This window comes from Hoplias malabaricus, chromosome 2 (genome assembly GCF_029633855.1).
Source record: "Hoplias malabaricus isolate fHopMal1 chromosome 2, fHopMal1.hap1, whole genome shotgun sequence".
NCBI classification, from domain to species: domain Eukaryota; kingdom Metazoa; phylum Chordata; class Actinopteri; order Characiformes; family Erythrinidae; genus Hoplias; species Hoplias malabaricus.
The window spans coordinates 21,971,672-21,985,502 of NC_089801.1; the positions used below are offsets into that span (position 1 = coordinate 21,971,672).

General features: G+C 40.2%; 1 protein-coding gene across 6 annotated transcripts in view; it reads left to right on the plus strand.

Annotated features, from left to right (window-relative positions):
- The window catches only part of fsd1l (fibronectin type III and SPRY domain containing 1-like), a 33,412-nt gene that overhangs the window by 12,215 nt on the left and 7,366 nt on the right, over window positions 1-13,831 (plus strand). For 3 of the 6 annotated variants that reach the window (XM_066661285.1, XM_066661286.1, XM_066661287.1), the window contains exons 4-9: window positions 1,014-1,115; window positions 2,333-2,355; window positions 3,370-3,491; window positions 8,073-8,282; window positions 8,369-8,467; window positions 8,974-9,103. In XM_066661285.1, the coding sequence (XP_066517382.1) occupies window positions 1,014-1,115; window positions 2,333-2,355; window positions 3,370-3,491; window positions 8,073-8,282; window positions 8,369-8,467; window positions 8,974-9,103 (686 nt within the window). Of the gene's footprint in view, window positions 1-1,013; window positions 1,116-2,232; window positions 2,356-3,369; window positions 3,492-8,072; window positions 8,283-8,368; window positions 8,468-8,973; window positions 9,104-11,182; window positions 11,216-13,831 lie in introns of all 6 variants that reach the window. The other 3 variants (XM_066661283.1, XM_066661284.1, XM_066661288.1) reach the window with 2 other exon arrangements.

Sequence of the window (13,831 nt, forward strand, 5' to 3'; positions counted from 1 at the left end):
ATCCAAAAAAAAAAACCAAACTCTTTCTGCCTGCCAGGGGCAACCTGAGAAGGGTGAGATGAAGAGAAACAAAAGCTGAAAGGGTGAAGAGGGAGAAAGAATAGAGTGAGAGTGAGTAGCCCAGAGGAAGGGCACAGATAAATAGATGAGAAGCTGATTTGTATTCTGATGGGTATCACAATGACTCGGCTGAAGCTGATGACCAATCTCAAGACCTGCTGACATCTCAGGACCACAGTGGCTTTATTGCCTTCTTGTATAAGTTCTGCTCTGTGCTTAAGTAGAGGACATTTTCAGAGTGATATTAAATTAAATTAAGTTACAAAACTTCACCAAGCAATTTAAAACCACTACAAATTTCAAAGTTCACATCTCAGATTTGATATGATTCAGAATACAGATGGCTCCTGAGTAGCACAACTATCTAAGCTCTGGCAGTAGCACAGTTAGTGGTCTCTTCCAAGTGTGTTGAACTGTCCAGTGGCAGAAATTTTGGCTGCGGTTGTAAGATTTGTAAGCAATTTCCCAGCTTCTTATTATTACTATTATGTTTTTACAGCTGTTTGCCGTAGGTTTTTATGTTCCTCTCTGGTTTATTCATTTATGAGGTTTGTTCTTATTATCAGATTTTTATTATGAGTTTAAACTCTATATTTATCTTATTTATTTATTCTTTTGTCTTATTCTTGTTTTTAGTTTGTTATTTAAATGCGATTTGTTCCCATCTACAGTTGATTTTACTTGATTTTATTGTCACTTTGTTTACATTATTTTCTTTATATTTTAAGTGGCCATATTAAAATTAATTTAAATTTCTTTTCTTTCAGTCCATTTATTGTAAGTCTGTAATGCTCGGCTACATTGTAAATGAATGTTTACCTCAATGCAATTCCGAGTGAAAATAAAGGTTGGTTGGTTGATTGATTGATTGGTGAGGCCTAGGTTGTTGAAGGAACTGACCATAAAAAATTAGAACTGGGATTAAAACTTGTTCTTTTTCTTCTCTCCATCAGAATCAGCTCACCCAGAGCACCAACGCTTTGGAGAGTGCAGAGGAGTTACTAGAGTTTGCAAACCATGCCCTGGACATCAAAGACGAGGAAGAATTCACCAAGGTACTAAAGCTTACACGATGATTGCTCTATAGATGGGAATAGATGGGAATGCACAAGAGCTAAGGTCACCAGACTCAGTGCTAGGTGTGGTCACGAAGTGTTTTAAGACCTAAAGCAGTGGGGTGTTCTCTGGAGAAATGGAGCCCCAACATTTGGTACCTGGGCTCTTTTTTCTGACTGTAAAGGAGTAGTGTTTTTATCATACCTTTATACCCAGTATATCGTAACTTATATCCAGTTCCTTTGAGCTATGAGCTGCACTACCCCATTCACACACCGTGACACCAACACTAGGCAGATGTGGATAAGAATGTTCTTCCTCTGAGACACACAATGTCAACAACCCCCCTTTTTCGCAACATCACTGGACAGCCCTACGCACTAGAGGAGAGCACTGACTGCCCAGGTCTTGTCACATCAACTGACAGATGCCCATGCCGGCTTGCACCCTGCTGTGTGATGGGCACCTAGAGAGAAGGGGCCAGTTGCGCCGCCTGAGGACTCTTGGATTCGGATGGCTAGGGCAGCAATGCGGATGGAAAAGGCACTCTCCAAATGACAGGGCCAAGGCGAAGAACCTGAAAAAATCTGTCTGTTGAATTCATTAAAACTGGTGTTTGGGAATTATCCTGTGCTCGTTGTTCAATTAACACAGTAACAAAACTGATCTTGCTTTGCTGAGATTTTATTATTTCCAAAAACTGTATTTTTCTACGTATTTTTTTCCCAGTATCTTTTCAACAGTTAACAGAATGCTTCTTTACTATATTTCTACTGGTAACTGAGTGAACTGATATCTAATGGATGATTTGTTACATGATTTATAATAAATAATATAATAATGTTGTGGTATTAACAGTCTAAAAAGTTATTGAACTGATATTTATAGACATGGAATTGCCGGTTTTACTCACTGGCCACTTTAACAGAAACAGCATATAGATAGCTATAGATTTATAGATTATTATAATGTGGCCCATGCACAGTAATTGGTGTTCCTGTGGTGGTCGTATTTAAGTTGTTTCTGATAAGCTGACATTGCAGCGTATATTAATCTGTTTTGGGGGTGTGTATGTGTGTATGAGTGAGAAATGTATGTGTCTATGTGTGTGTCCAGTGCTGGGCAGTTCTGCATGCTGACCCTTCATCTGCATGGCTCTACTAACGGTTCCTATTCTTCTGTCTCCCAATCTCTCGCTCCTTCTTTCTCCTCAAAGGCTGCCAAACAGATCAAAGATAGGTATGGTACACTCTCCACTTTTCTCTATGCACAGTGACATTGTGTGTGTGCATGTGTGTGGTGTGTGTGTTTTCACAAGGCTGTTACACATTGCTGTTTACTTGAATTGCTTTAACATTTTTAACTAACCAGATTCTTGTGTGTTATATAAGTTTTCACATAGTTCAAATTTGATACACTCATTGCTGTGATCTGAATGAGAAAGATGTGTGTGTGAGGGTGTTAGCATGACAGTGTGTAACTCAAGGGAAAGTGACCTTTTGGTCAGTGTGTGTCTGGACATGTGCCAGCCTGTGGGTGATTCACAGACTTGTTGTCAGTTGGGTTCTACAGTTATGTTATGTTTTCATATCATATATATACACACAATGCATTTAATAGGCTTTAGCTCATTGCATTTTATAATGTGCTTTGGCTGTAGAGCATGCAAAAGGCTTTAAAATGCTCACAAGACTAAACTGTGTTCATTATATTATTAATTACATAATTAAGCATAGTATTATACTAAGCTTGGGAGCATATTAAGGTAGTGTTTGTCAACCTACCAGTACGAGCAGCCCTTAAGTACAAGATGTTTATTTTGAGAAAAGTTATTTAAAGCAACACTAGGTAAGATTTAGTATTTTCGCTCCTGAGCCCCACCCCCTACAGTTGCAGAGTGCTGAGCCCAGAGTCGCAACAACAGGGGCTCAGTTCTGCCTGTTAAAGGTCAGTGAAGCATCACAATTATTTTGAAGCTGTAATTTTAAAGTAATAATACTACCTAGTGTTGCTTTAAAGACAAAAAAATGTCACACTCAACAACCATGCAAGGGCACTGAATACTGAAAAATCAGAACTAATATTTAGTATGTGAGACGTCTATGTATTAGTGTATTAAAGGTACCTGCTCCTTTCCCAGACCTTGAGAAATGAAACTCTTGAATTGAATGGCTGTAAATTGTAAAGTAGTATTTACATCTCTACCTCTGTGTTCAGTATAGTATCATGCTTACTCTTCGGACTCTGTCTCAGGGTGACGATGGCTCCGGCCTTCCGCCTGACCATGAAGCCCAAAGCCACAGACAACATGACCCACCTGATGGTGGACTTCTCTCAGGAGCGCCAGCTGCTGCAGGGCCTTCGCTTTCTTCCTGGTGAGTCTGAGCAGGAAGAGGTGGTAAAGCTGTTGTGTTTTAAGGGTTTAGGCTAGTCCTGAGGCTTCAAATAAATCTTAAGCTTTAGCAGCATCAGCACTAATAAGGCCTAGCTCAGGGCTAATTATGAGATACAGAAAAGGCCTTGAATAGGAACTTGAATAACTGTGAAATCAGGATATAATTTTACATTCATTTTTCTCATTCCACCTGTACATTCTGTAAAATCCATTCCAGAATGAATGCTATTATAATAACTATAGGCTTGTAATATTAAAATGATGTCCCCCTCTCCCAAATGAGTTGAGTGGATAGAGGAAGACTGGTGTCTGTAGCTCAGGAGTCAAGCTTGGAAGATTGAGCATGTCCTCCTCCTGTATGTATCTGGTTACACACTGACACATTTGATGTAATGTCTGTCTGTCATGGAGCTCACTGGGGACAGTGCTGGCTGGGAATTGATGCGACAGATAACATGTAAATTAAGCTATCACAAGGCACTGTAGTCTTTTGGGCTTAAAATCAGCACAGTTAGTTTGTAAAAGAAACATTTCCTTAGTAAATGATTCAGGTCATAGTTAAACAGGTGAATTTGAAGAGCAGTACACAGTCAAATAAACACAATATAACAATATACAATACACAAAATAAAAACGAAGCCAAGTTGTTGTATGTTAAATGTTTTTGCATATGATATTCTTGTAGAATAGTGTGTAACACAGCTGCTGTTCACATAGCAGGCTGAGGTTAAATTCTCAGCTCAGTGGCTGATTAAAACCTCTAAATTGCTCTGGATGCGTTTCTGTCATATTCCTTAAATGCAAATTAAATGTATTTCTTGCACGCAAGCTTGCTACTTGTGTAGGTCTGTGTTGTTGCAAAGAAGCTGGCCTACAGTAATGTATATTTAATGAAATGTATATTTATATGTATGTTTCCATTTATTTTGCAGCTAGTAAATTAAGAGCGATGTGAAACAGATGAGTTTCAGCTTGATCAGAGAGTATGTTGCCTCGTTGCTTACTGATCTCCATGAAAGGTCTCAAGTAACTTCTTAGCCATCTTTCAGACCATCAGTCGCAGTCACACAGCTCCAGGGACCTGGAGGTTGTGGGTTCGATTCCCGCTCCGGGTGACTGTCTGTGAGGAGTGTGGTGTGTTCTCTCTTTGTCTGCGTGGGTTTCCTCCAGGTGACTGTCTGTGAGGAGTGTGGTGTGTTCTCTCTGTGTCTGCGTGGGTTTCCTCCAGGTGACTGTCTGTGAGGAGTGTGGTGTGTTCTCTCTGTGTCTGCGTGGGTTTCCTCCAGGTGACTGTCTGTGAGGAGTGTGGTGTGTTCTCTCTGTGTCTGCGTGGGTTTCCTCCGGGTGACTGTCTGTGAGGAGTGTGGAGTGTCCTCCCTGTGTCTGCGTGGGTTTCCTCCGGGTGACTGTCTTTGAGGAGTGTGGTGTGTTCTCTCTGTGTCTGCGTGGGTTTCCTCTGGGTGACTGTCTGTGAGAAGTGTGGTGCGTTCTCTCTGTGTCTGTGTGGGTTTCCTCCGGGTGCTCCGGTTTCCACTCACAGTCCAAAAACACACGTTGGTAGGTGGATTGGTTTCCGTAGGTGTGAGTGAATGTGTGAGTGTGTGTTTTGCCCTGTGAAGGACTGGCGCCCCCTCCAGGGTGTATTCCTGCCTTGCGCCCAATGATTCCAGGCTCTGAACCCACCGCAACCCTGAACTGGATAAGGGTTACAGACAATGAATGAATGAATAAATCTCACTTATGGACAGTCTCAGTTAAAGGTCAATAGAACATATCTGTTATGCAGATGTGAAAGGCCCATTTTTGTTCACTCTATATCAGCACTCGTAGAATATCTCTTGTCCAATCAATTCACTTGGTTGGACCCTACTGTTATATAGTCATTTATATTGAAGGATAATATTTAATCAGTTTTGTCTACCACCTTCATTTTGAAGCATCATTATTCATATTTATAATGGTTCCATTGTTTAATGGTGGACTTATACTACACTTTATATACACTCTGAGATAAGAGCACATTTGTGGGGAACTTTGTGGACCTCCTCAGGTTATTCCTATTCTGTCAAAAGGTATAACACACATGTGTGTGAGGGAGAGAATGAAGGATGAATCTCCTGTGTGTGTGGGCTATGGCCAGTACTCTCTGATGTGGAGTAAACGAGTTGTGACCGATTTGAGCTGACGGCTGTGATGTTAGCCCTTTAGAGATTGGACTTCAAGACTGGAAGTTTATGATGAAAGCACAGCAGGAAGAGACAGTGGAGTGGCGAGAATCTGAGAGTGCGAGAAAGGGGTAAAAAGCAGATTACATGTAAAACTACATGTAAAATTCAGTTTTAGAAGTGTGTAGAAGACCCTTAGTCTTGAGTTGTCTTCTCACAGTGGAAGGATGGACTTTTTAATGTACTTTCATTTGACTTTACACTTCTTTATGTTTGTGGATCATTGCATCTGCATTCACTGCCTTTTCTCCTGAAATATAAATAACTTGTGAAGTGAAGGTTGGTCTCTGCTTTTGCACAGTACTGGGTAATTAGTCTATCTTTGTTGCTTTGATTCATAATCTACATCTGTGCATGCACTCGTATGATTGAGCAGCCAAAGCAGTGTGTGAATAGCTCATATACACACACAGTCGACGTCAGTAGTGTTTCTGAGTAAGCCCCCGTGGGGCAGTGAGGCGTTCAGGTTCACAGATGCCCCAAAGCTTGGCACCACAAACACACACATGTCTAAAAATATCACTTAACTCCACACACTCCTCTAGCCCTGACTAGCCCAGCACAATGCTAGAATGCATATTTTATTCAGATTGGACGTAAAGTGAAGCCTGTTTCTGGTGTTAAATGAATAGATGCACGTTTGGTTTGAGCCCTAAACGGATACTATCCAGTGCAATAGATTTAACTGGAGCCTCAGGACATTGAAGCCTTAGCATTATGTATATGTCCTTTAACACTAGCATTATATTCATACAGTTGTAATCGCTTGTGTATTGCAGTTTCATTATATTTTACCAAGTGATTTATTATGAGGTAATAACAAATTCCAGAATGGGAAGCATACAAAGTATAACATAATTCTTATCTATTGAGATTAATAGAGAACCTGGTTTTCATTATTCAAGTCCCATTCATGCTTTCAGTACATTTTTTAGAAAACGAATAGCCAATTGTTGTAAAGATCATGTAAAAGCCCAGGGACATGCAAGGATCATTTATATAGAGGACAATTGTGTTTTAAATGCATTGCTTGTAATTCATATTGTTCACACCTCGCTTTTATAAAGATGCAGGTTGGAGGAAGCAGTTTTTCTCTTCTCTCAGTCTCTCTCTCATGCCCTGGGCCTATTCTGCTGCTCATTGAGGCATACAGTACCTCTCCATTTTTCTCCAGATATGTCAGATTAGTCTCTTTCTTTAGTCCTGAGTAGAGTCTTTACCACCCTGTCTTTATTCTGACTGGCTCTGAGTCTCAGAGAAGTGGCAGTGTCTGGAACTGGAGCAAGTGTAGAAATGTGAAACTGACCAGTGGCCCCAGCCTCAGAGCAGGGGCTGAGAGGAGAGTAGAGTTGCAGAGCTGCACAGACAGAGCTGGAGGAGGACAGGCTCAGATGTCTTTCGTTATTTGTGTCGTGTGGTGAAGCAGCCGACGGCTGATTTAGAACAAGAAAATAAATGTGCAAATTATCTCTCTATAAAATATTATTTTTTCTTTTTGTAATGTTACTGTATATTAGCAAACATATGATAATAATACAAGTGTTGAATAAATTGACTTAATCTTAATCTTGAATCTTGCTAAGTCACTTTAGACCATATCTATTGGTCGCACTAGTGGTAATTTTTATATAGTTTTAGCCTCCAAAATATTGTAAATATAGATAGATGTGTGTGTGTGTGTATACACACTGATGTAGTATTGAATACTTTTCCCTGTTTATTGATTATTTAGCTGAGTTGTTTCTTGCAGAGCTAGTAGCTTGACTTGTGTAACAGAAACACAGAACCAATCAATAACTGTGTTACTAGATCTCCTCTCAACTAAACGGCTGAGTAAACCAGTAAGCCAGGTCCTCATAACAGCCTTTCCCTGTGGACACTGATGGGAACAACTGTGTCCGCTGGCCCCTCCGGACCACTTTAAAACATTCTTTTATCTCATAACAACAACCTGGAACAAGCCCCTCTCTCCACACATTAGTCACATTGTACACCACAAGCACAAGCCACGTGAAAACGTGTGAGATCCTAGTCACCCACAGGCAGTGTAAAGTAACCCTTAAAACAATGCTACTGTTACCTCACTTTATACCTAGAAGCTGCTAAGCCTAATTCTCTTCTTAGTAAATGTCCTTAAATTCAATGGATTGGTGACAATCAAACCACCACCTGGCCCAGCTGCCCTGTGTACTGTCATGTAAATCAGACATCTGTCACACTGAGAAATCCAGCAGCCCTCCTCTACTCCCTCCATAACCCTTACTGAAAAAAGGCTGTGTTTCTTGTAGATTGTTTTTGAGTGTCATAAGATAAAGTCAGCATCTGTGTCCTTTCAGTTCCCAGAGCGCCAGAAATTGAAGTGCAGGACTGCATGGTATCGGACAACACTGTGACCCTGGTTTGGAGGATGCCAGCTGAGGACAGTAAGATTGACCACTACATCTTAGAGTACAGAAAAACCAACCACGAGGGTCTGCCCAGAGTTAAAGACGAACGCTGCTGGGAGGTGGTGGACAATATCAAGACCACAGAGCACACACTAACAGGTGCAGAGTCTGTTTGATGTGTACATGTACAACTGTGTATGACTAATACGTTTGCATTTATGTAGCTTTACGTGTTTATGTTGCAGGGTTAAAGTTTGATTCCAAATTCATGAACTTCCGAGTGCGAGCCTGTAACAAAGCTGCCGCAGGAGAATATTCTGATCCTGTCACTTTGGAAACCAAAGGTAAACATTTACTGCTGTTGTAAAATCATAAACTGTAAGTAAACCAGCAACACATTGGCAGCTTAGATACGAAGTCCTTAGATTTTCAGGATTTGCCAACTCATGATTTGTAGAACATTCTAAATAAGTGTAAACAAATCTGTTTAAAATTTAATTTACCTTTTTATAGTCAAGTCAGTAAAGTAATTGTTGTTTAACGATGGCAGTATTGCTTTGGCAGTGTTATTGTGGTATGCTGATACGCAGTAGTAGGCTAATTAACCAAAACACATTATGCTAATTCATCCTGTCCAAATAGAGCTGTTTAAGTCATCTGTTGAAAATTCCTGTATTTTTTACATTCTACTAAATATACTACAGAACAAAATCTTGTATCTCAATTTTTTGTTGTTTTTGCATGTTGAATAGACTGATTTGCTGGAAATAATAGATATAATTGTATTCAAATACAAGGTTTTGCACCAACGGTCACGAAATGTATGTCATATTTCCTCTCTATATACAAGCCTTCAATTTCAGTTTTGACTCGTCGTCCTCACACCTGAACCTGAAGGTGGAGGAATGCAGTGTGGAGTGGGATCCACAGGGAGGAAAAGGCTTGGACAGCAAGGTCAAAGGAAAGGAGAACAAGGGCAGGTACAGACCCACATTAATTTCTCAAATACTAATCACATGTGATTTCAAACCTGGCCATTTTACTGAAAACCCCTACATTTTTGACTGATGACAGCGAGTGTAACCCATCTGTCACTGCTCTGCTGAAAATAGTCTACCACCCAAATAGTGTCTGGTCATTGGTGGTCCTGACTAGTGATGAGTGGAGTAGAGAGTGCGAAAAATGTGGACTACAGGCACACTTTGTAAATATTTCGTGAAAGTACAATGTACAGTTAAACAGGATTCAAGGGGAATTACTTCTAAACATTTTAAGAGATATTCAGAGATATATCACAGCTGTCAGAATAAAACTTGTTATCCCAGGTCCTCAGACACACACACACTCACACATTCACTCACACCTAGGAACACTTTTGAGTCGCCAATCCACCTACCAACGTGTGTTTTTGGACCGTGGGAGGAAACCGGAGCACCCGGAGGAAACCCACGCAGACACAGAGAGAACACACCACACTCATCACAGTCACCCGGAGGAAACCCACGCAGACACAGGGAGAACACACCACACTCCTCACAGTCACCCGGAGGAAACCCACGCAGACACAGGGAGAACACACCACACTCCTCACAGACAGTCACCCGGAGGAAACCCATGCAGACACAGGGAGAACACACCACACTCCTCACAGACAGTCACCCAGAGGAAACCCACGCAGACACAGGGAGAACACACCACACTCCTCACAGACAGTCACCCGGAGCGAGACTCGAACCCACAACCTCCAGGTCCCTGGAGCTGTGTGACAGCGTCACTACCTGCACTACCTACCTGCATTGTAATATAAGAAGGTTTTCTCCTAGAAATGACTGCTTTGGAAATCCAAGTGTTTGTTCCAACAGTGATTATATTTTATTATTATTGTGAGTGCACATAAAATACAAGAAGATATGCTTTTTTCATTTTAGAAGCCATTCAAAACACACATACTGCTTTACCTTATCATCAGTATTATTGCACATTCAAACAGATTTAATATGCATTGGATACTTATAGATTAAAGCGAGCCTTGAGTGTATTCTTTAATGATGAGCAAGTCTGTGAGCCATTCAACATTTTTAAAGACCTCTATGGTTGTTTTCTATGGGACGGGGGTGTTGTATTACTGGATCATTCTAGAAGCTCGTGATTTATTAAGGACCCAGACTGCAGCAGCAGGTCTTCTCCTTCGACTATTCCACCTGCCTAATGACTGTTTATTGGGATCTAAATGGAGAAAAACTCTCTGGTCCAGCTGTTATTTCAAAGGCTTTTACAAGTGTAACTTCTGGCACATTTCATCGTAAACTACAATTCAAAAGTTTGGAATCTCTTTTAAGGTTAGACATTTGTGTATGATATTATTAACAAAATGAAGTGCCTTAACAATGTGTTGGGCCACTATTAAGTACAGTCCCATGAGGAATATTTTCATAATAAGACAGAAATAATGAGCCACAAACTACTGTTATCCCTCTCAAACAAGTCTTTATCTGCCTTCAGATTTAGGTAAGATCATTGGCATTTTTGCTCCTGAGCTTCCTCTACAGTTTCAGAATGTAATATACTTTACAGCACTGTGCTGAAATCAAGGGGGAAGCATGGTGTCCTACCCTCCAAATTTTAACATAGTGCAGTTTCTGCAGTGCTGAGCCTGGATTAACAATGAGAGAGGCTCTATTGTCCCTGCTACAAGCCTGTGGGACATCACAGTGATTTTGAAGCTGTAATTTTACGATAAAAACAATACCTAGTGTTCCTTTAATATTTAATGTAAACTTTTTATTATTTATTTTATACTGAGCTCACACGTATTGTTTTCTACAGCTTTCAGAATGTGTAGAGTGTTAGAATGTAGGATTATAATCTTATGAGAATATTAGATATACAATATTTAAAAGTGTTTTTTTAAAAAAAGAGTTCAGACTTTAGAATGGTGGTGTATTTGATGGATGTGTCTGCTTTAATCTCATGTGTCACTTGCGCATATTTGCCAGTTACAGCACTTTCACAGCTGTCTTGTATTATTTATGCTGCTTTCCTTTCTTGTCCATTGACAGTGCACATCTCACTAATCTGAAGAACATGACAAGGTGACCCTGAGCTTGTGGACAGTGGGGTTTGACCCTTACAGAGAGCTATAGGCCCTCACTGCTTCTTCTAGCTTCCCTAATCTCTTTTTTCATGTGTGCTCTTCCTGGGCTATTGCATTAGCAGCAGCAGACCCTCTCTGCACCTTCTTCAGAGGAGTGTTTTGTGAAAAGGATTACTGGGGTTAGCCGGATAACTTGAATCTTTAATTAGCATTAACGTTCTGCACCTCCCTGTTAAAACCTTGGTTTTATAGGCCCCATATTTTTCCTTTCTACTTAGGAAGAGTGTGATGATTATTATGTAAATATTCACTTTGCACTCCGTAAATTCTGTGATGGCGCACACACACACACACACACACACACACATGACCATCAGCTGAGCTATATACACATTGAAGTGAAAGAGTGTTGCTGCTACAGAGTTATTAAAGTACGAAATGTGGGAAAGCAAAAACAATGTGCAGCTTCTGACTGTGAGAAAGTGAATAGAGCGTTACAAATTATATTTAAAAAAAAATCAGCACATGAAGAAAGAGCTGAAATTTGTATCTTTCTGGGAATTTTGGGACAAACTTAACAATGTCACCGTTTGTTCTAGACCTCTTTTTGAATGTGATACAATACAGTACAATACATCCAATCAGAAAAGGTACAGCAGTCTTAAATCGATAAATCTAGGTTGAAAATTGTCATCATAAATTAATATCGCAAATGGAACGTTAAATACACAAAAAATTTAAATAAATTAAAGAGAAATTGACTTTTTAAAACTATTCCTTTGAAACAAATATTGTTTGGAAAGTCACTGGGCTAACTCAGTAATCCTGGATCATGAAATATCCAAGTGACCTCTTTTGCAGTAGATCTGATATCTAGATAACTAAATCCAGCTAACTGGAATGCTGACTGAAACTTGGGCTGTGTCTGTGTTTGACTGAAACAATCATTTATAGATGGAAAGTATCTTTCATTTACTTTAATTATATTTAGAAGCATAAATCTCCTGTAATGCTTCCATCTATAAATGATTCTAATGGGTTTTTTTTTTCTGAATCGAGGGTGCTCTTTCAACTTTGGCTTGATTTTTGAAAGAAATGGTGGCAGAAGATGGTGGTAATAATGATAACCATTAGTCGCTGGTGCTAATACCTTGTATTAAAACAGTGCTGTTTTACAATGCTTATGCTTATTATTTTTCATGCTTGCATCTTTATGACTTTGGTAAGTAACCAGTGTATTAAGAATGGTTTTATTCCTGACTCATTCCATTGTAAAAATAGTATTCACTAGTGGTATAAACATCTGATTATGATTTGAACAGTGCCCCCCATTGCTAACAAACAGCAGTTGCCCCACACATTTAATCCACAAAGAAATCATTGGGGAATGATTTCAGCAGAATGGGAAGTTCAGGAGCAGCCGCACATGAGCTTATAGTAACCATGCCGAGATGATATGCACAAATGAAATGACAAAGCATGTTTATACCCCTAGTGTTTACATATCCATCATTAGCCGTCATCCTATGTGCCCTGATTAATATAACAGGCCAGTGAGTGTATCTGTACTGAGAGATCGGACCCATTCCAGATGACTCTGAATTTTAGGACGTCCCGTCAGGGAGTGGCCCGGGACGTTTCTGCACGTCAATTGGCAGAGTCCTCTTTGTCTTCACGGTCATTCATTGACCAGCTGCTGTCCGGCCTGAGTGTGCATGTGCCACATGGCTAACAGAGGCGGGGCTGACCATCGCCTCACTTTGACATCTGTCACTGCACAAAGGCCCGGAATTCCCCACAGTACTCTAAAATCACTTAACCAAGTCCTAGCATTAGAGATTACATTACAGACCACCCTTTTTGCTTAGAGGGATATTACAGTGTCATATCAACCTCCACTACATTCCACTCTCTGTTTGTTTTGGTGCATCGTCAGAACTGTAGCCATTTGTTGTTAATGAAATGTAGTCCACCAGCAAGGACAGTCTTAGTGTGTGGAGTTTGTTCTTTAGCATTTTAGCCCAAGGCTAATTGTATTTTTGAGAAACGAGATGCCATTTTGTGTTGTTATTCAACTGTAGAGATGTTGAATGCCTGACATTTTAGGCACCCTTCCCAGTTTTTTGTTTTTTCTTTATTTTTTTCCCCCAACTGAAAGCAGCCAAGTAGCCTACATCATGAGCATTATTTTCTTTGCTGACTAATCAGATGAAAAGGAAAATGGAGCAATGGTTTCTGTCAGAGTTAACCCAAAGAGTATGATTTCACTGATCAAGTTTAACACATGATCACAAGATAAGCAAAATGTCGTTCAGTCTTTTAGTTTAAGTGTAATTTTCATCTTTATTAAGTACACATGGATCTATGGACATGCAGTTAATCCACGTCTGGCTCCGCCCACCCCTCCCCCGACTCGACTGCATCTTGAAAGCCCTTGCCTCACAAGTTGACGTGACTGGTTCATTAGGTTTATGATGTAAGAAATCCTGCCTGTGTGTGTCCACCCCTGTCTTTGGAACACTGCAGTTTCAAAGTGGAAATTCTCAGCCATGCAATTAACAGCTTCTTTCACTTATGATACATTTTCTAACGTATAAACACCACCACACAGGCA